Below are 19,572 nucleotides of genomic sequence, written 5' to 3' on the forward strand. Positions count from 1 at the left end.
CAGGTGGTGGGTAATAGGGAGGGCACGTACTGCATGGAGCACTGGGTGTGGTGCAAAAACAATGAACAGTGTTATGCTGAAAATAAAGAAATAAAAAAAAATGATAATGAAAAAAAAAAGAGTGATGATTTTTTAAACTCCTTCCCCCTAATCTCAATGCCTTTTATTCTTTCTCTGCCACAATTACCCTTGCTAGAACTTCTAGCATGTTAAAGAGCAGGGATGAAAATGGGCAGATCTCTTGTCTCATGATCTTGGGAGAAAGAATTTTTACTATTAACTGTGGGGTAGGTGTGCCATTTCCATTAATACCTTTTATCAGGGAATAAAGAGATTCCCTCTTTATTCCCAGTTTGAGTATGTTACCATGTAAGCTGTTGGATTGTGCTAAATGCCTTTTTTTAATGTACATATATATACAGATGAACTTGTATGGGTCTTTCATTTATTCTATTAACTTTGTGTGTTACATTGATTTTCATAAGTTTGACCAACCTTGAATTTCTACCATATAGCTCACACACTTCCTTGTGATATACAGTCCTTTTTATAAGTTTCTAGGTTGGTTTGCCTATGTTTTGATAGGATCTTCTCATGTATTTTAGGAAGGATATTAGTTGGAAGTCTCTGTGGTTTAAAAAAAACATGTACACATACATTTTACACATGTATATTACATATACATGTAAATATGTATACATATATTTACATATGTAAATATACATATGTATATTTAGAGAGATATAAGAATTGGATTCATGAAGTTGTAGTGGCTTGCTAAGTTCAAATCAGATGGTATAGGCTAGGAGGCTGGAGACTGGAGACTTAGGGTACTACTTGAAGTATGAGTCCAAAGGAAAACTACTGGATAGAAAAAACACAAATACTATACATTTTCACCTATATGTGAAGTAAAAAAACAAAAAAAAAAGTAGACACACAGAGAATTGATGGTTGCCAGAGGGAATAGGTTGGGGGATGGGCAAAGTAAGTGAAGGTGATGAAGAACAAACTTCCAGTTATAAAATAAACAAGTCACAGAGATGAGAAGTCCAGATGTACTCTATAAATAAAAAATTCTGACATTTTTAAAAAATTTATTTTATAAAGACATGAAAAAAGAAAAAAAAAGTGTGCGCACACATGTGCAAGCAGGAGGAAGGGTAGAGGGAGAGGGAGAATCTGAAGCCAACTCCACATTGAGCAGGGAACCCAGTGGGAACTCGATCCCAGGACCCTGAGATCATGACCTGAGCTGAAAGCAAGAATAGGAAGCTTAACCAACTGAGCCACCCTGGCACCCCTGACACATTTTCATTTTCATTCCATTCCAAACAACTTCTAATTTTCTCATATGGTTTTTTGTTGTTGTTGTTGTTGTTACTCATAGATTATTTAGAATGGTATTGTTTCCAAATATTTGTGGTTTCCCAAAGTTACTTCTATTATTCATTTTAAAAATTAAGGCACCAGCATGGCTCAGCCAGTTGAGCATCTGCTTTCTGCTCAGGTCATGGTCCCAGAGGCCCAGCAGGGAGTCTGTTTTTCCCTCTCCATCTTCCTGCTTCCTTTCTCTCTCACTCTTTCTCAAATAAATAAAATCTTTAAAATAAACAAATAAAAAGAAATAATATTTTTTACATCCTTTTCATTTATTGAGGTTTTTTGGTTTGTTTGTTTGTTTTTAAGATTTTATTTACTTATTTAACAGAGAGAGAGAGACCACAAGTAGGCAGAGAGGCAAGCAAAGAGAGGTGGGGAAGCAGGCTCCCTGCTGAGCAGAAAGCCCAATGCGGTGCTCGATCCCAGGACTCTGAGATCATGACCTGAGTCTAAGGCAGAGGCTTTAAGCCACTGAGCCACCCAGGCGCCCAAGGTTTTTTAATGATAAGCCCATGGTTTATCCTGGAATATGTCCTTGAGGATCCAGACAATAAGTTAATAGACAAAAGCTTAAAAGCAGCTTTTACAAATATGTTCAAAGACGTAAAGCAAATCAAGTTATATGAGCAATCACTCACCAAATAAGGAATATGAACAAAGACATAAGTTGTACATTGGAGCACCTGGGTGGCTCAGTCATTAAGCATCTGCCTTCAGCTCAGGTCATGATCCCAGGATCGTGGGATAGAGCCCTGCAACAGCTCCCTGCTCAGCGGTAAGCCTGCTTCTCTCTCTCCCCCTCCCACTGTTTGTGTTTCCTCTCTCGCTGGGTCTCTCTCTCTCTGTGTCAAATAAATAAGTAAATAAATAAGTATTTTTTTAAAAGTTGTACACTGAAGGAGGTATTTTTGAGTTGAGCATATCAATAATAAAATGAAAAATTCACAAGATTCTCTCAATAATAGTTTTGAGGTGACCTAAGTAAATAAAAAAGAAGGAAATGAAGAAATGAGACATAATGGCAGATCTTAATTTACCTTTATCAACAATTAAATATAAACAGTTACCCCAAAAGCAGAGATTATCATACTAGAGATCTTAAGAACACACATAAGAAATGTAAATATTTGTGTAAAAAAAAGAGAGAGAGAGAGGGAAAGGCAAAGACTACATTTCACAAGATAGCTATTTGTTTAAAAACAGTATATCTAAAGTATTTCCAATAGTATTAGGTAACCAATGAATGGAGTTATTCTAAGGGAAATAAACTGGTAATTGAGATAGGTATTTGATCAAAGATACAGAGTGAATCTCCCTAGAAAGCTGATCACAAACTATGTTTTTTATTTACCCTCATAGTCCAACAAACAAATATCTGCTGGCAGATAGAATAACCACCTGTCCTACCTGCAGGGGATTCAGAAACATTCATCTTTAGATGTATTGTCTCCCACTTGTTGTAATAGGCTTAGAGTGTTTGGGAAGCAATAGGACAAGTTCAAAGAAGGGGGCTTAACTCAGCCTTTGAGGTATCGAAGACAGCTGCTTTCAGGTGATGATCTATAAACTGAGTACAAATGGAAGCCAGAGGAAAAAGACTGAGAAAGGGAATAGCTAGACAAGTGCATTCCAGTAGTAGGGGAGACAGAAGAATATAGATAGGACTGCACAGGAGACAAGAGGAAAAGGAAAAGATCAAGAAGGCCACTTGAGTACAGAATATGGCAGTCCTTTCACATTTGTTTGTTGGCTCTCATTGTATTATACTGATTAATATATTATTCTTCTGTAACTTGTTTATTCATTATTTATTCATATTGTAATTTAATTATATAAATTGTTAATTTGTAATCTACTATAATTTACTTATTTATTCCAAGTACATATCAATGCTTCTATCAAGGACAAATGTGGATGTTAAAGCTGAGAAAAATGATTTTATTCAGTAAGCACTGACAGGAGAAAGAGTTGATCTCCATTTTGATTTGTGCAGACATGACTGCACATATTAAATGCAAAATGACATAACTGGGGAGGGAAACAACTGCAAACAAACTAAGCCAGACTAAGGAAAGTAAAAAATTACAAAGGGTTGGTCATTGTAAATGTGGTTAAGATCATGTTGTGCAGGTGTGCCTTGGTGGCTCATTCATTAAACGTCTGCCTTTGGCTCAGGTCATGATCCCAGGGTCCTGGGATTAAGTGCTACATGAGGCTCCCTGCTCAGTGGGAAGCCTGCTTCTCCCTCTCCCATACCCCCTGCTTGTGTTCCCTCTCTCAGTATGTGTCTCTGTCAAATAAATAAATAAAATAATTTTTTAAAAGATCATGTTGTATAGTAGCTGGTAAATATAAAAATTGGGATTCTATGAGAGTATGAGAGTATGGGAGACAGAGATCTTATTCCTGATTACATTTCAATGGCATGGCTTTCTTCTGAAAGATACTCCTGGGTTGGAGGTTCAAGTACATTGCAAAGGGACATTTGTTTTTTAGATTCCACATATAAATGAAATCCTATGGTACGTGATTAAACAAACAAAAAGCAAAATCACACCAATATACACAGAGAACTGATGGTTACCAGACTGGATGGTGGGGGTTGGACAAACAAGGAAGTAGGAACCACAAGATTCTAATGAAGTATACTCTGAAGAAGGGCAGGTGGAGACAAGGTCCCTGCCCTAAAAGGAAACCACTTTTTTTTTTAAACATTTTATTTATTTATTTATTTGACAGAGAGAGAGAGAGCACAGGTAGGCAGAGCAGCAGAGAGAGTGGGGGGAAGCAGGCTCCCTGCTAAGCAGACAGCCCGATGTGGGGCTTCATCTCAGGACTCTGAGACCATGACCCAAGCTGAAAGCAGAGGCTTAACCCACTGAGCCACCCAGGCACTCCAGAGGAAACCGCTCTTAAAAGAATTTTATAGCAGCGTGGAAGGAGCTCTCCACTCTTTCCCGTGTAAACAGCTGCCTGATAGGTAGAGAGCTCATGGTCAAAAACCTGATTGGATGACAGGTTACATGGAGGATTAATAACATTAAAATAGTCCATCAGCAACCCTTTTAAAACCCCTAGACTTAGAAACTCCTATGGCAACACTTTCAGATCCCCTCCCTCTCGGGGATCTTTGAGCTCTTACTCAAAAAACTTTGCCTGCTGCCTAGCACTCTTTTTCGGGTCTACATCTTCCTCCCTCAAAGTGGTGTGACCAAGAACCCAGGCACTGAAGGAAAACAAATCCTGAAATGCTTCCTGTTATGGAATCAATGAATTATAGGAATAAAAGGTACACCACAGGTAATACAGTTGATATTGTTGTAAAAGTGTTGTATGGTGACAGATGGTGGCTAACCTTGTGAGCACAGCCTAGGTACAGATTTTTCAAATCATTTCTGTACACCAAAACTAACGTACTATTATACAGACCGAAAGATAATATAATAAAATTTAAACATTTTTAAAAACCAAAGGGACAAATTCAGAATTGTACATAACCTCTTTTTCAGTGAATCCCCTATGAAAAATTCAGGGATCTATTCTCAGGTACTGGCTAGAATAAATGCTAACTCCTATTGAGAGCCTTGAACTTTCTAGACATGAACTTACAAAGGTCCTGAGTTGTCCCAACAATGGACAATACTGCTAGAACCCATATTAAGTCTCTTGCTATAGGGTTTTCGATGCAGTGCTTCTAAGGACAGTTTTTACAGAGCTTACCTCTAAATAAGTAGCCTATAAATAGAACGCAATGGTCCCTACTTTATGATATTTAAGTCCTTTAATCATTTCCTTCCTCTTGAGTATACTGGAGTTGTGACCATCTAGTTACAAATAGAATGCAGTAATAGTGGTGGGATGTCCTTTCTGATACAAATGATCAGAAGGATACAAAGACTATTATTTCTAACTTCTTGTTTGCTTTCTCAAACTCTCTTTGGAAAGACAACTGCTGTTATGTGTTGAACATAAACAACTTTATTGTTGTTAATGGGAGCTCTTGATCTGAAAGACATTACCACTCAGACAATGATACATTTGATATCATGCATAACAAAATCTTTTTAATTCTAAATGCACAAAGTACTACAAAGCTTAATCATTAAGAAATTAGTTTGTAAACAAACCTCACAAAAGAATTTCATGTCAACCACATTATAAAGAACTAATATCTCTGACCAATAGTCACAAAGAAACTGAGGCTACTAATTCCTTAATAATGGAACTTAGACAAAGATGGAAGCAAGAAGAGGGTAAAGATGCTATGGCAACAATCAAGATGAGGCAACTCATCTTGAGGTCACTCATGAGGTGACTACAGTGGAAAAAGTGAGAAGTGGTTTGACTTCACTAGTATTGTGAAGATAGAGCCATCAGGATTTCTCAGATGAAAGTAGAAGGGAAGGAAGAACTCAAGGATAAGAGCAAAATTTCTGACTGACCAACCAGAAGGATGGAGTTGTCATTTCCTGAGATGAAAGAGACTGCAAGAGGAAAAGAACTGAGGAGGCAAGGGAAATCAGGCACTCTGTTTGCGTTAAGTCAAGATAGTGACATGTATTAAATACCTAAGTGGAGCTGTCTAGTAGGTACTTGGATAAATCAGTCAAAATATCAAGGCTAAAGATATAAACCTTTGGGATTTACTGGGATACAGAAAATGATGCTGTAAGACATAAATAAAAGAAAAACATAAATAGACATAAATAAAAGAAAAAAGTACAAGGAATGAGCCTTGGCTTACCTCAAATTTAGGGAACAATCTGGAAAATAGGGATCAGACAATGAATGTGATATACCAAGAGCTAGAAAGATACTGTAAATTACTTAACAACAACTATTACTTTAAAAAAAAAGAATGTTACCATTTTAACTAAGATTTATTTTGAAACAATAAGTAAATTAAAAAAAGAAAAAATTCAAATGAAATGAATTTGTATTCTCTATAGACAATTAGAGGTAGTATTATACTTAGTTAGTTCTACCTCTGTTGCAATTTGTGAAAATAGATCACTTTAAAATAGTGATTGGGGCGCCTGGGTGGCTCAGTGGGTTAAGCCTCTCCCTTTGGCTCAGGTCATGGTCTCAGGGTCCTGGGATTGAGCCCTGCATTGGGCTCTCTGCCCAGCAGGGAGCCTGCCCCTCTCTACCCCCCGCCTGCCTCTCTGCCTACTTGTGATTTCTCTCTCTCTGTTAAATAAATAAATAAAATTGTTAAAAAGATAGTGATTGATTTTGTCTCTATCATTTCATGAGTAATTGTTAAGAGCAAAGAGAAATTAAAAGTTACTTTTAAATAGCTTCCAAAATTTTGGTAACTTAAAACCCTGAAGTTTTATTAAGTGAAGATCTCCACTGGGTTAAGTTCATTGGACATCTAGATCTTTTCCAAGATAAAATAGTGAAATATTTAATTAACTACTAAACATAGGTTTGTCTGTCTCTCTTATTACAGAGAAACCAAAGATAAAGTTGAATGTGCTAGCAAATGTGTCTTATACCTTACTGAAATTTGTACTATGAAAAGACATGTTTCTAAAAATTATTAAATACCGTCATATATTTGACAATCCGAAGAATTCTGATATAACAGCAGCTCACAATAGGTTACTCCTGAGGGGGGGAAAAAACAAAAACATAAAACCTCTCTATAGGTCTGATAAATAAGGGGAGACATTTTAAATTTCTTTCTAAGTTAACATGACTATACATAAACTTTATTCAAACCAAAAGCCTGATTTATGACTCTTGCCATATGCATTTGTACACCTGCTTTGTGAATAAGTAGCTTAAAGAAAAAACATCTTTTCATTGTATCTGTTAGTACTCCTACTGCCTGTGTTCCTTTACAACAAAACTGATGATCCCTGTCTCTATGCTAATGTATATGTTTTTGAGCCTTCACAAAATGTAAAAGTATATAACCCTCTAAAACCTGTTCACTCTCTGGAGCTTTGTTCCCTCTTAAGTGCATTATTTCCTGGGCAGCTTACCTAATTTGGGCTTGAATAAAATTCTCATTCTTACCTTTAGAGATTTTAAAAGATTTGTTCATTTTGTATACACAACAGATTTTCAATTATCTTTAATGTGTTAAAGATAATTAAAAGAGGGCGCCTGGGTGGCTCAGTGGTTTAAGCCGCTGCCTTCGGCTCAGGTCATGATCTCAGGGTCCTGGGATCGGGTCCCACATCAGGCTCTCTGCTTCACGAGGAGCCTGCTTCCCTCTCATTCTCTCTCTGCCTGACTCTCTGCCTACTTGTGATCTCTCTCTGTCGGGTAAATAAATAAAATCTTTAAAAAAAAAAAAGATAATTAAAAGATAATAAAACAAAATTTGGTAAGAATTTCTGGAACTCGAACTCCTGGGTGGCTCAGTGGGTTGAAGCCTCTGCCTTCAGTCATGATCCCAGAGTCCTGGGATCAAGCCCCACGTCAGGCTCTCTGCTCAGCAGGGAGCCTTCTTCCCTTCCTCTCTCTCTCTCTGCCTGCCTCTCTGCCTACTTGTGATCTCTGTTTGTCAAATAAATAAATCTTTAAAAAAAAAAAAGAATTTTTGGAACTACTGGAAAAACTGTACTCAAACAGAGCAAGAATTAATTACATGGGACTAAACAATGATTATACCTTTTATGACTCTTGTTAGGAACATGGGTGATTCTGTTTGCTCTTTCAGATTTTTTTTTTTAAGATTTATTTATTTATTGGGCTGCCTGGGTGGCTCAGTGGGTTGAGTCTGCCTTCAATTCAGGTCATGATATCAGGCTCCAGGGATCGAGTCCCACGTCAGGCTACCAGGTCAGGAGGGACTCTCCCTCTCCCCATAGAGTATTTTTTAAAAGGCTTATTTATTTACTTGAGAGAGACAGTGTAGGGGAATGAAATGAGGGACAGACAGAGAGAAAGAAAGGGGGGAAAAACAGAATCTCTGCTGAATTCAAGTCCAGAACTTAAGATCCTGGGATCATGACTTGAACAGAAATCAAGAGTACGCCAACTGAACCATCCAGGTGGCCCTGCTCTTCAGATTAAAGAAATCTTTTCTCTTAAGATGCTAACAATTGCAGAAATGTGCTAAAAATATTCCTCTATAAACAATTTGAAATATTTATGTTTTCTCCTTATTTGAATTCTCAGAATTCAGAAACTCTCAATGAGTACTCTTTCAAGGCAATCACAGTCATTTGCATGAGTTCAATAAGAATCTGTTCTCCTTGTAACAGGACACCATTGGAAACAAGGGTTATTTTAACAAGACTTTGCCTGGATGCCGTCTTTGAGAAAGACAGGCATAGACTCAGATATGAACAGATAGCTTCGAGGAACTACAGTTGACTTTATGAAACCTGGAGCCATAAAGCTCCTTGCAACTGTTGGTCTGATACCTTCCTTAAAAAGTTCCCAGCGGCCTTACCAGTAAAGAGTAAAGAATGTTACTTCCTAGCAGATGCAAGAACATCAGGATATATTGGGGACCTTGCAAAGAAAGGAATTCACCCAAATTTACAGGTATTGCTGGCAACTCTGATGACAAGTATGTAGCTTGGTTTCCGGCCTTCTGAAAGTCTATTAAAAATGCAATCAAGGGGCACCTGGTTGGCTCAGTGGGTTAAGCCGCTGCCTTCGGCTCAGGTCATGATCTCAGGGTCCTGGGATCGAGTCCCGCATCGGGCTCTCTGCTCAGCGGAGAGCCTGCTTCCCTTTCTCTCTCTCTGCCTGCCTCTCTTGTGATTTCTCTCTGTCAAATAAATAAATAAAATCTTAAAAAAAAAAAAAATGCAATCAAAGGGATGCCTGGGTGGCTCAGTCGGTTAGGCCGCCACCTCTGTCTCAGGCCATGATCCCAGGATCCTAGGATCCAGTCCTGCATCCTGCTTCTCTCTCTGCCTCTGCCTGCCACTCTGCCTGCTTGTGCACACTCTCTCTAACAAACAAATAAATAAATAAAATCTAAAAATGCAATCTAAGATTACTTATTAAAAGTTCCAGCAAAGCATGTTTTAGAAAGCTTGTATGATCAGTCACTATTCTTGTTGCATGTATATAAATAATTAGGCCAAGTTTGTTAAAACTTGGGTTGTTTTACAAATTAGTGTTAATTTGGGTGTCTTTGACAGAAATGAGGATGATTTTATTTTTTAAAGATTCATTCAGTAATTCATTCATTCATTTGAGGGAGAGTGACAGCACTTACCAGAGGAGGGGCAGAAGCAGAGGGAGAAGGAGTAAACATACTCTCCACTGAGCATGACAGAGGTGCTGAAACTCACACCATGCAATTACAATCTGAGTCCAAAATCAAGAGTCAGATGCTCAGTCTAATGAACCAACCAAATGTACCAGAAATGAGAAAATTTCAGAAAGAAATCCATCTTTACTCTCCCTAATACACACAGAGCATGGGGGTACCCACAAACCAGTTTTGTACTACTATCACCACTCCTGCCACTGCCATATTTGGTGCAGTTGGATTCCCTAACTACAATTATCCAGCCCTCTCCCTGGGGCCTGAGGCCTAGAGATCCCATCAGGGCTCAGGAGCCAGGCTCCAATGCTTAACATGCCTGGCTACAGCCCTGGTGCTCTTCAAAGGCAGAAGAATGCTCTCTTGAAACTCCCAATGCCAGCAATCTCATGCTCAATGGGAACCAGTGCAAGGGCTCTTGCATTGGGGACCCTAAAACATACTCTCACCATCCTTTCCCAGGAAAAGGTCAGCTGTCCAGTACATTGCTGGAACCCTGGCTACGTTGCTATGATAAGACCAGGCACCTAAGATCGTTGGCTCTGTGTTGGCCACACACATATATCCACAAACACCAGGGCATGAACACACAAGCTGCTGCATTCAGCCCCAGCCCCAAAGGCCTAAATCTTAGGGGTAAGGACTGCCTGGGACACCCCCAGATTTTTGAAGAGAGAATAAATTTCTTCTATAAAAGATTTTATAATCTTTAAAAGATTATAAAATCTTTTATAGAGGATTATAGATTATAAGATTATAAACTCTATAAAAGATTCAATAACACACATTTGCGGATGTCAGATTCTAATTCTGATGAATTAACTTTGCTTCTTGTTTGCCTGTAAAATTGGTCTGGACCCTGAATTATTCTGGTTTCCTCAAGTATCTGACTGAGACTCTCCAAACTAAGGTTCCAATCTGGCTCCCATTCTCTTGACATGGGATCATCAAGGACTAAAAGTGCCCTTTTTCCAGAAACCCTGAAGAATGAAGCTGGACAACACAAGGTAAACTTCAGAGAAATTGCCACAACAGCTCATATGTAAAGAATCTTCATGCCTCTAGCTCCATGGGCCACTTAAAGGGATTACTAGAGAAATGTGAACTACAAACAAGAAAAACCCATCAGATTGCTGCTGACTACTCCCACTCTATCTGAGGATGCTTGGAGCCTGACATCTAGAAATCTCACAGCCAGCACTCGGGATTCAGACAATGGGTTTATAATTTGCTCCAACTGTTAACTTATGCTTTTTCTGTTGTTTCTGCTGTGTCCATCCATATTAATTAGTTGATTGCTTACACCACATAAGCCTAGCTTTGAAAGGCTGCCTGCAGGGCCGCTTCCTGAAATGAGAATACTGTTTAACTAAATTACACTAAGCCCCGTTCACAAGATATGGAACAACTTCTTACATGAGGTCAGGAGAGAATAGTCAAACTCCAAAACTTTACCCCATTTCAACAGGAAGTAGCCAAAGTAGTAATCATCCCATTCAAGATTAAGAGATGATCATAACTCAGGGGAGAACTAGAACTGTGTCCATACGGTTAATGAGGTTGGAACTGATGAGAACAAGAGCAAAAGAAATGTAGATAAAATTAAATTTCCAGGGCACCTGGGTGGCTCAGTGAGTTAAGCCTCTGCCTTTGGCTCAAGTCATGATCTCAGGGTCCTGAGACTGAAGCCTGCCGGGCAGAGAGCCTGGAGCCTGCTTACCCCTCTCTCTGCCTAACTGTGATCTCTCTCTCTCTCTCTCTTTCTCTCTCTCTGTGTCAAATAAATAAATAAAATCTTTAAATATTTTTTAAATTAAATTTCCATACAATCCGTAGCCTATTAGCAAATACTTGATACAGAGAAAGTACGATCCTCCTCAAGCAGCTCAAAAGACCTTAAAGTTAATGCTTTGCTAGAGACAAAGGCTTAATAATAGCCAGATCTGCAGGATATTTTAAGTCTTCTTCAACATAAGACAATCCTTATAGAAACTTCCTTTATCTCTACACCCCCTACCCATAATACACATTAACAATCTTTCTTCAAACATACATCCCACTGATTACATCTAAAGGATCTTATGACTAATGTTTTACTGTTTTACCAAACAATAGTGTATAATTTTATCTTAACAGCAGCTAGCTCTTCAAGGTCTTAGAAACCTTGCTTCCAAATTCCTCAGGGACTTACACTATCATTATTAAATCCCCACTAATTAAAGTTACTCCTCATAATCCCAGTGCAGCTCTTTCTGCCCATGCGTCCTATCCCTGTGCTTTAATAAACATACCTTTTTGCTCCAAACACATCTCAAGAATTCTTTAACTGTTTGCTCCATTTGCTCCACATCCCATCAGAAACTAGCAGAAGTTAAGCTTGTTTTTCAAAGAACCATTTTCCCCTATCAGCTATTGTGTCTTTTCAGACCCCACTAACAAACCCACTAGCTGTCTCTACAGAAGCCTGGACTCAAGATCAACGCGCAAGATCAATGTATGCAGTTCTAGATTATGAATTAGCAAAGACCTATACACAACAGATAAGAAGTCCAAGACTTCACCCAACTTAATAGCAGCCCTTAGAGCATATCCGTGGCCTTCTCCTTAATCATAAGATAACCTCCTGATGACAGGGGCTGAATTTAGACTCATTCTATGTTTAGTCTCCACCCAAAGGTAAATATGAAGTACATGTTCTGTATATGTTTACTCAATATTCATGCTTCATTTTCCTCATGAATAATCATGATTGTTCCTACCTTTTATCAAGATGAATATAAAAGATTTTTTTAAGTCTATTCCAACATCACATTAGTTCCTTCAAATTGTAGTTACTGAAATTGTACTGTCCATGTATCTGTTATAAATGTTGTATCAAATGTAAAACTATACAATCTAAACCAAGCACATGTACTACTTTTGCTTATCAGTTAGACTTAATAGAAAACATGTATCATTTTTAAGCTTCCCACCATTTACATTCCAGTAAGATCCCCCAACAATAAGCTTTAAGTAAAAAAATTTTTTAAATACATATATATATATATATGTATTTAAAAAATTTTATATATATATATATATATAGGAAAAAAATACATATAACAAGGACTTGATGGACACAGGGCAGACATGCCAATCACCCTGGCACCAATGGACATATATTGGTTTGTGAGAAAAGTGCTTTGTGAGAAAAGATTATTGATCAAAAGGAGTAAATGATAAATAAAGGAAATTCCCAAATTTTAATTCATGAACTCTGGAATGCAAGGGAAGCTATACTGTAACATTTACCAAAGTTAGAATGGCTCAGCAAAACCTTAAAGCATGGGCTGTATTTTTGCACTGAACACTACTGTACAGCTTTATCATTAAAGGAAATAAGCAAAAAGGACCATTCTGATCACAAATATATGAAAAAGGAAACCAACCTTGTTCCCTTAAGGTTAATGTCATAGTGATGCATATACTACCAACTTGAGATAAGGTCTGAAACTATCTGGAATTTCCTTTGTCTAAAACTTTTAAATTTTTAAGTAAAAGTTACACATAATCCTGCACAAAATGTTCCTTCTCAAGAACACTTTCTTCTTTATGAAGATGGAGTTTTCTGGGCAGTTATCCTAAGTTGGGCTCAAATAAAATTTTCTTTCAGAAATTCTAGTAATATTGTTCAATTTTCAAGAAAAATTATATTAAATCACTCTGAATATTTCTCTAAAGGCCTAATACAAGGCATCTCCTTACCCTCATTTAGGGAGGCAAAGGTGACAGTTAACAAGTTCACTTGATGTGGTCTGCCTATTAGTCAACAAGAACCAGGACCCACTTTGGTTCTGCCACAGTTTTACAATTCTTTTTTTTTTTTTTTAAGATTTTATTTATTTATTTGTCAGAGAGAGCGAGCCAGAGAGAGAAAGATCACAAGTAGGCAGAGACAGAGGGAGAAGCAGGCTCCCTGCCGAGCAAGGAGCCCCATATGGGACTCGATCCCAAGACGCCAGGATCATGACCTGAGCCGAAGGCAGCTGCTTAACCAACTGAGCCACCCAGGCGTCCCTACAATTAAATTCTTAAAAAAGAGTCGACCACCTAATAATCTTGAGAACTCTGTGAAAGGAGCATATGAAGAGTGTTAGGTAACTCAATTCTGGCCTCCTCCATGTATTTTTTTTTCCAGAAGGGTGCAAAAATGCTGTAATACAAATATCAATCACAACTTGGCCACCCAGCGAAAGCTACTTTCCAAATATGTTCAGTTTTAAAAATGCGATAAATTAAGTAAAGCTAAATTTTAAAAAAAATAAATATACGGTTATTAACATTTTAAAATATCATTTAAAAAGTGAATTTCTTGAATGCTTTTTACAAACATTTGGGCTCTGTATGATACTTAAGATAAATATATTGAATGCAGTGATTGGAGGTGATGAAAATTTATCTAAAAATGTGGAAACAAACTAAGGACTTTGGGTTTGCCATCCATGGGCCCGTGAAGACTTCACTGAAACCTCCTTAGACATTGCCCTCCCGCCATACGCCAAAGTATGAATAGTTTTAGGGCGTTAGTAGGTCTGCACGGCACTCTCCCAGCCAACCACCCAGATGTAGGGAGGCAGGGCTGGAACCCATGTTATAAAATTATGGATTTAGGAAAGAAACTTCACTGTTCACGATCATACCCCAAAGAAGAGACCTACGTTCAGAATTCCGGCATAGAAAATGGAAACTGCCAGCGGCCGTGTCGATTGCGTCACTCACCTCGCAGGAGTGACGAGAAACGTACGACTTTGTAGGGTTGCCTTCAGAGTTGCCTGAACAAATATCCTTCACCTCTGCAACGGACAGATTCCCAAAGTTTGCTCTTAATTTTTTAGTAAGTATGCCAGCAAGTACTATGTAAATGTAGGCGGAAAGAAGTCCAAATAGAGAGGCCCCTCCTGCACCCGCCATCCTTCTATGTCAGGCGTGGGCCCTGGTCGGTCTTCCGGTCTCCGGGTTCTACGACACAAGGGGACTTGCGTTCGGCCCGACAACCGTCCGCATAACTTCCTTCCCCTTGGAGCACGATGGCGGGTGGTGAGGCTGGAGTAACTCTGGGGCAGCCGCATCTTTCTCGCCAGGATCTCTCCACATTGGTAAGGTTTCGTTCTGCGAGATGAGGAGAGAGCTCAGGAGTCAGGATAATCCGCCTTCCCAGCAGTCATTCAGACGGGACAGTTTTGAACTGTCAGGACAATGGGTTAGGAGGAAAACTACAGCCGCGGTACGCAGTACGCAGTACGCCGCGCTTACGCTTCCGTCTGCACTTCCCCTTGTCTTCGACACCAGCGAGCTGTTGTGAGATCGCTGCGAATTCAAGACCCGTAAGGATTATGCTTAAAACTATGCTGTTCAAATGTCACTAAGATTTTTATCTCTGAAAGTCCGAGAAAAGCATATATTAAACAGATTAAGTTTTGAACCTTTAAAGGGCTGGGTAGGGACCGTTTCTGAGGACTCCTAAAATTTGGGGCCTGTTGCTTTTCATATATAGAGTGAAGGTTGCAATTTTTCTTTTAAGCACAAACGCTTTTAGCATTTATTAGCGTAGTCATTCTGTTTCCGGAATAAAGACACCTTTTATAGTAAAGGTGTTTTGTTTTGTTTTCTTTTACTTTTCTTTTGGTTTTGTTTTGTAACCAGTAGGGAGTTGAACTGATGGTGGCGAGCTGTACAAATAAAAACCGAAATCAGACTCCTGGTTTATATTACGCTGGGTAGATTTAACAAAATGTTTTATTGCAGGATGTTACCAAATTGACCCCACTCTCACAGGAAGTTATCAGCAGACAAGCCACAATTAACATAGGTAAGCAAACTGATTGCATACAGTATTAAACTTTGAAGTCCTGAGTTGGTTATTATCCAATAATGCTTTTTAATTTCTTGTACAAATAACTGAATTACAGAAGAATTCATATATATAAACATTCATATATATAAATTACATACTGTATGTAAACTCATATATATTCATATATATACATACATACAGACTGATATATTCCCATATATACAAAATGAAATTGAGCCACGAACAAACGTGCTAGAGTTCCTTCAGAACACAGTGACTTCAGCTCAACTTGATGGCTCAATCCTTAAGCCTCTTCCTTAGGCTCAGGTCATGATCCTGGGATCCTGAGATGGAGACCCCACGTAGGGCTCCCTGCTCAGCAGGGAGCAGGATCTCCTCTCCCACTCCCTTTTCCGGTTCCCTCTCTGTCTGTTTCTGTCAAATAAATAAAATCTTAAAAAAAACCAAAAACCCACAATGAATTCTCTTCATGTCTGGCTTAAGAAGCAAGTGTTACAGTGGCGCCTGGGTGGCTCAGTGGGTTAAGCCTCTGCCTTCAGCTCAGGTCAGGATCCCAGGGTCCTGGGATCCAGCCCCGCATCCAGCTCTCTGCTCAGCAGGGAGCCTGCTTCCCTCTCTCTCTGCCTACTTGTGATCTCTCTCTGTCAAATAAATAAATAAAAATCTTTAACAAAAAAAAAGAAGCAAGTCTTACAAAAAGACATAGAGGGGGACGCTTAAGTGGTCCAAGGGATTAAGCCTCTGCCTTCAGCTCAGGTCATGGTCTCAGGATCCTGGAATCCAGTACCATGGAGCTCCCTGCTCAGGGAATCTGCTTCTCCCTCTGTGGTCTCCCCTCCCTTTCTTTCTCTCAGATAAATAAAACAAAGTCTTTTTTTAAAAAGTACTGGAAATATATTTTTTAAAAAGACATAGATTTGTGAAAAAATAGTTTGTTCTATGAATAAGGTTATGCATAAACCAGAGCTTAAGGAAGCCCTAAAATGCTAATGAACACAGGATTATTATTAAAACAGGTCTTCAAAAGTCTTTATATGTTATTAATAACCAAATATTTTTCCTAATTTACAAGTTTCTTGGTTGACTGTAAAATTTGGATATTTTAGGGTTTCTACGAATAGTAAAACCTATTAAGACTCACAGTTATGAAGAACTTGGAAAACATTATACCACTTCTAAAGTTTATTTAATTACCGTAATTAAACAAACAGTGTTTTCTGATTTTTATGGGTTCTTTTTTTTTGTATCTCATTTTTATGCATAAATTACCTCACTCAAAATACTTGTAAGTTTCTAAGTACACAAAACTTTGTATATTGTTCAATGATTTTTATTTCAAGAAGTTACTTTTTTTTCCGGATCAACAGTATACTTAGCTGCTTATGTTACACACTGAGTGTGTTTGTATACAAGCTGGGTATTTAGAAACTTATCTTTGTTCTTGTTTCAGGAAAGCTTTGTGTAGAAAGTGTATGTGGAAGGAAAAATTCATTATTGGTTATAGATTGGCATATTTATAATGAGTTATGCATTTGGTTTCTCTAACACTAAAATATTTGATGTAATTAGATGCATATAGATTAATTTTTTTTGTTCTTTTGTAGGTACAATTGGTCATGTTGCTCACGGAAAATCTACAGTTGTAAAAGCTATTTCTGGAGTTCACACTGTCAGATTCAAAAATGAACTGGAGAGAAATATTACAATTAAGCTTGGATATGCTAATGCCAAGGTACATAAGATGTGCAAGTAGAAACTATTTTTATGTTACTTGTCATATATCCAGATGGCAATTTCAACCTTTTCATTGATTTCAGATTTATAAACTTGATGATACAAGTTGTCCTCGTCCAGAATGTTATAGATCCTGTGGCAGTAGTACACCTGATGAGTTTCCTACAGATATTCCAGGCACCAAAGGGAACTTCAAACTAGTCAGGTGATTGTTTTTTGTAATAAACATGCTTGTTTGTCTTGTGCTTATTTAAATATGTGATACAGATATTAAACAATGATTAAAACCAAAGTTGTTTTTTTTTTACAAATTCATATGTAAAGCTTGATACATATGAATTTGTTTTGATATGTAAGATATTTTGAAGAATGTTTTCTAGGTAAGAGTTTGTAACAATAATTATTTAATAACAGTTTTTAAAATGTATATTACATAATAAGAGATTGAAAGGCTGATATTTAAGATGTATTATATATGTGCTGATTCTCTAAAGAATTACCTGTAAACATGAAACCATTACATTTGGTAGTTTCTTTTTCTGGACTTTTGTTTTCAGCATTGTTGTTTCTGTTTCCTACCAGAACAACAAAGACATTCTTAATTATTTCTTTCTGATTCCTTTGATAGTCTGCTATTTTAGGAATGTTGCATTCCTTGATTCCTCAAAAGACAATATTGACATACACCAAGTAATATATAAGGGTACCCAGTGAAAGTTTAGGTCATGAGGATATAAATATATAATTTTTGAAAATGGTAACAGTTTTGTGTACATGGCATATTTTTTGTTTTTAAGGTCAGCCCTCACCTTTCTGCATTAGACTGGAAATTCCAAATGGTTTTTCAAGATGCTAGAGATTTTTCAACAAATTCTTTTTTTGGATGATAGTTCCTATTCTGTAACAGTTGTGTTGTTTTTCCCAAACCAATCTAATTTGTTTCAGATGATCACAGTTTTACCTGCTGAATGCTATTAAAAATCTCCCACACTTTTTTAATATAAATTTTAAAATTAAAATTTACAGTCAAAATCTATAAATCCTTAAGGTATATTTTAGTAATTTTTTAATGCAAGGATTGTATATACCTAAAATTACCAGTCTTTGCACATGCAGTCTTCTTGCATTTTTCAACAGTTCTCCTGTATTATATTTCTTTCATTTTTAATTTTGATAAATTTAGTCTTACAGGAGGTTGGGAAGGTGGCAGAGAGAATTCCCTGACCCTTTTTCCCCACAGTTGCATTATTATGTCAAATCAAAGCATAACCTCTAAACAAGAAACTCAGTATTGCATAAAGTGGGTTTGTATGTTCACCATATTTTTCATATATCCATTACTATAATTAGCACTACTTTACATATATAGAACTGGGGGTTTTGTTGTCTTTACAACAAAAGGGGTTATTGTTTTCTTTACAAATGTTTTGTATTGACGTAAAATTACGAAGAGAATAACTGTACAGATACAGTTCAACTATTTTTGACTAGTGTGTACACCTAAGTAACCAACATTCCACCTTTTCACCTTTTTTTTTTTTTTTAAGATTTTATTTATTTGTCAGACAGAGGGAGTACACACAAGCAGGCAGAGAGGCAGGCAGAGAGAGAGGAGGAAGCAGGCTCCCTGCCGAGGAAGGAGCCTGATTCGGGACTCGATCCCAGGACCCCAGGATAATGACCTGAGCCGAAGGCAGTGGCTTAACCAACTGAGCCACCCAGGTGTCATAGTAACCAACATTCCAAATAAGACATAGTACATTTCATTCCAGAGAATTCTCTTGTGCTTGGCCCACTATGGTTAATCACTTTCTAAATTTGTATCACCAGAAATTAGTTTTGCTTATTGTGAGTTCATATGAAAGAAATGACACTGTATCTACTATTCTGTGGTTAGATTCTCCAATTAACATAATGTTTTTGAGAATATTTTTTGAAAATTTCTTTTGCTACATGATGAATCAGGAACTTATTTTTATCGCTAATTAGTGTTCCACTGTATGAATATACTAGTTTCTTTATCACTTGTCGGGAAACAAATGAGTTATTTCTGGGTTTTGGCAGTTTTAGTAGAGCTGCTATGAATATACATAAGCAGTCTGTTTTGGACTAAAATTAAAATACCTGTTCAATAAATACCTAGGAGTAGAGTTGTTGGGATGTGGATTAAGTGTATGTTTAACTTCGTAAGGAAATTCCAAGGAGTTTTCCATAGTTTTGTATGAATTCATTCTTTACTGAATTATATGAACATCTCATTTGTCCCACATTTTTCCTAATAAGTGATTATTTCATTCTTCAAAACTGTCTTACATTTTTTTTTTAAAGATTTTATTCATTTATTTGACAGACAGAG

The 19,572-nt window shown here is 37.5% G+C and overlaps 1 protein-coding gene and 1 long non-coding RNA gene across 2 annotated transcripts in view; one reads left to right on the forward strand and one right to left on the reverse strand.

The window, feature by feature from the left end:
• Positions 1–6,127: 6,127 nt before the first annotated feature.
• LOC123935771 lies at positions 6,128–14,366 on the reverse strand. The gene is made up of 3 exons (XR_006817017.1): positions 14,326–14,366; positions 6,937–6,996; positions 6,128–6,146 (listed from the first exon to the last, which is right to left on the reverse strand). It is a non-coding gene; the product is annotated as an uncharacterized LOC123935771 (long non-coding RNA).
• A 309-nt stretch (positions 14,367–14,675) lies between these two features.
• LOC123935905 (eukaryotic translation initiation factor 2 subunit 3, X-linked-like) overlaps positions 14,676–19,572 on the forward strand; it is a 42,581-nt gene continuing 37,684 nt past the window's right edge. Inside the window, exons 1-4 of the mRNA XM_045996744.1 lie at positions 14,676–14,763; positions 15,413–15,476; positions 17,087–17,214; positions 17,300–17,421. Of these exons, the coding sequence (XP_045852700.1) occupies positions 14,695–14,763; positions 15,413–15,476; positions 17,087–17,214; positions 17,300–17,421 (383 nt within the window). The 5' untranslated portion in view covers positions 14,676–14,694. The remainder of the gene's footprint in view (positions 14,764–15,412; positions 15,477–17,086; positions 17,215–17,299; positions 17,422–19,572) is intronic.

This window comes from Meles meles, chromosome Y (assembly GCF_922984935.1).
Source record: "Meles meles chromosome Y, mMelMel3.1 paternal haplotype, whole genome shotgun sequence".
NCBI classification, from domain to species: domain Eukaryota; kingdom Metazoa; phylum Chordata; class Mammalia; order Carnivora; family Mustelidae; genus Meles; species Meles meles.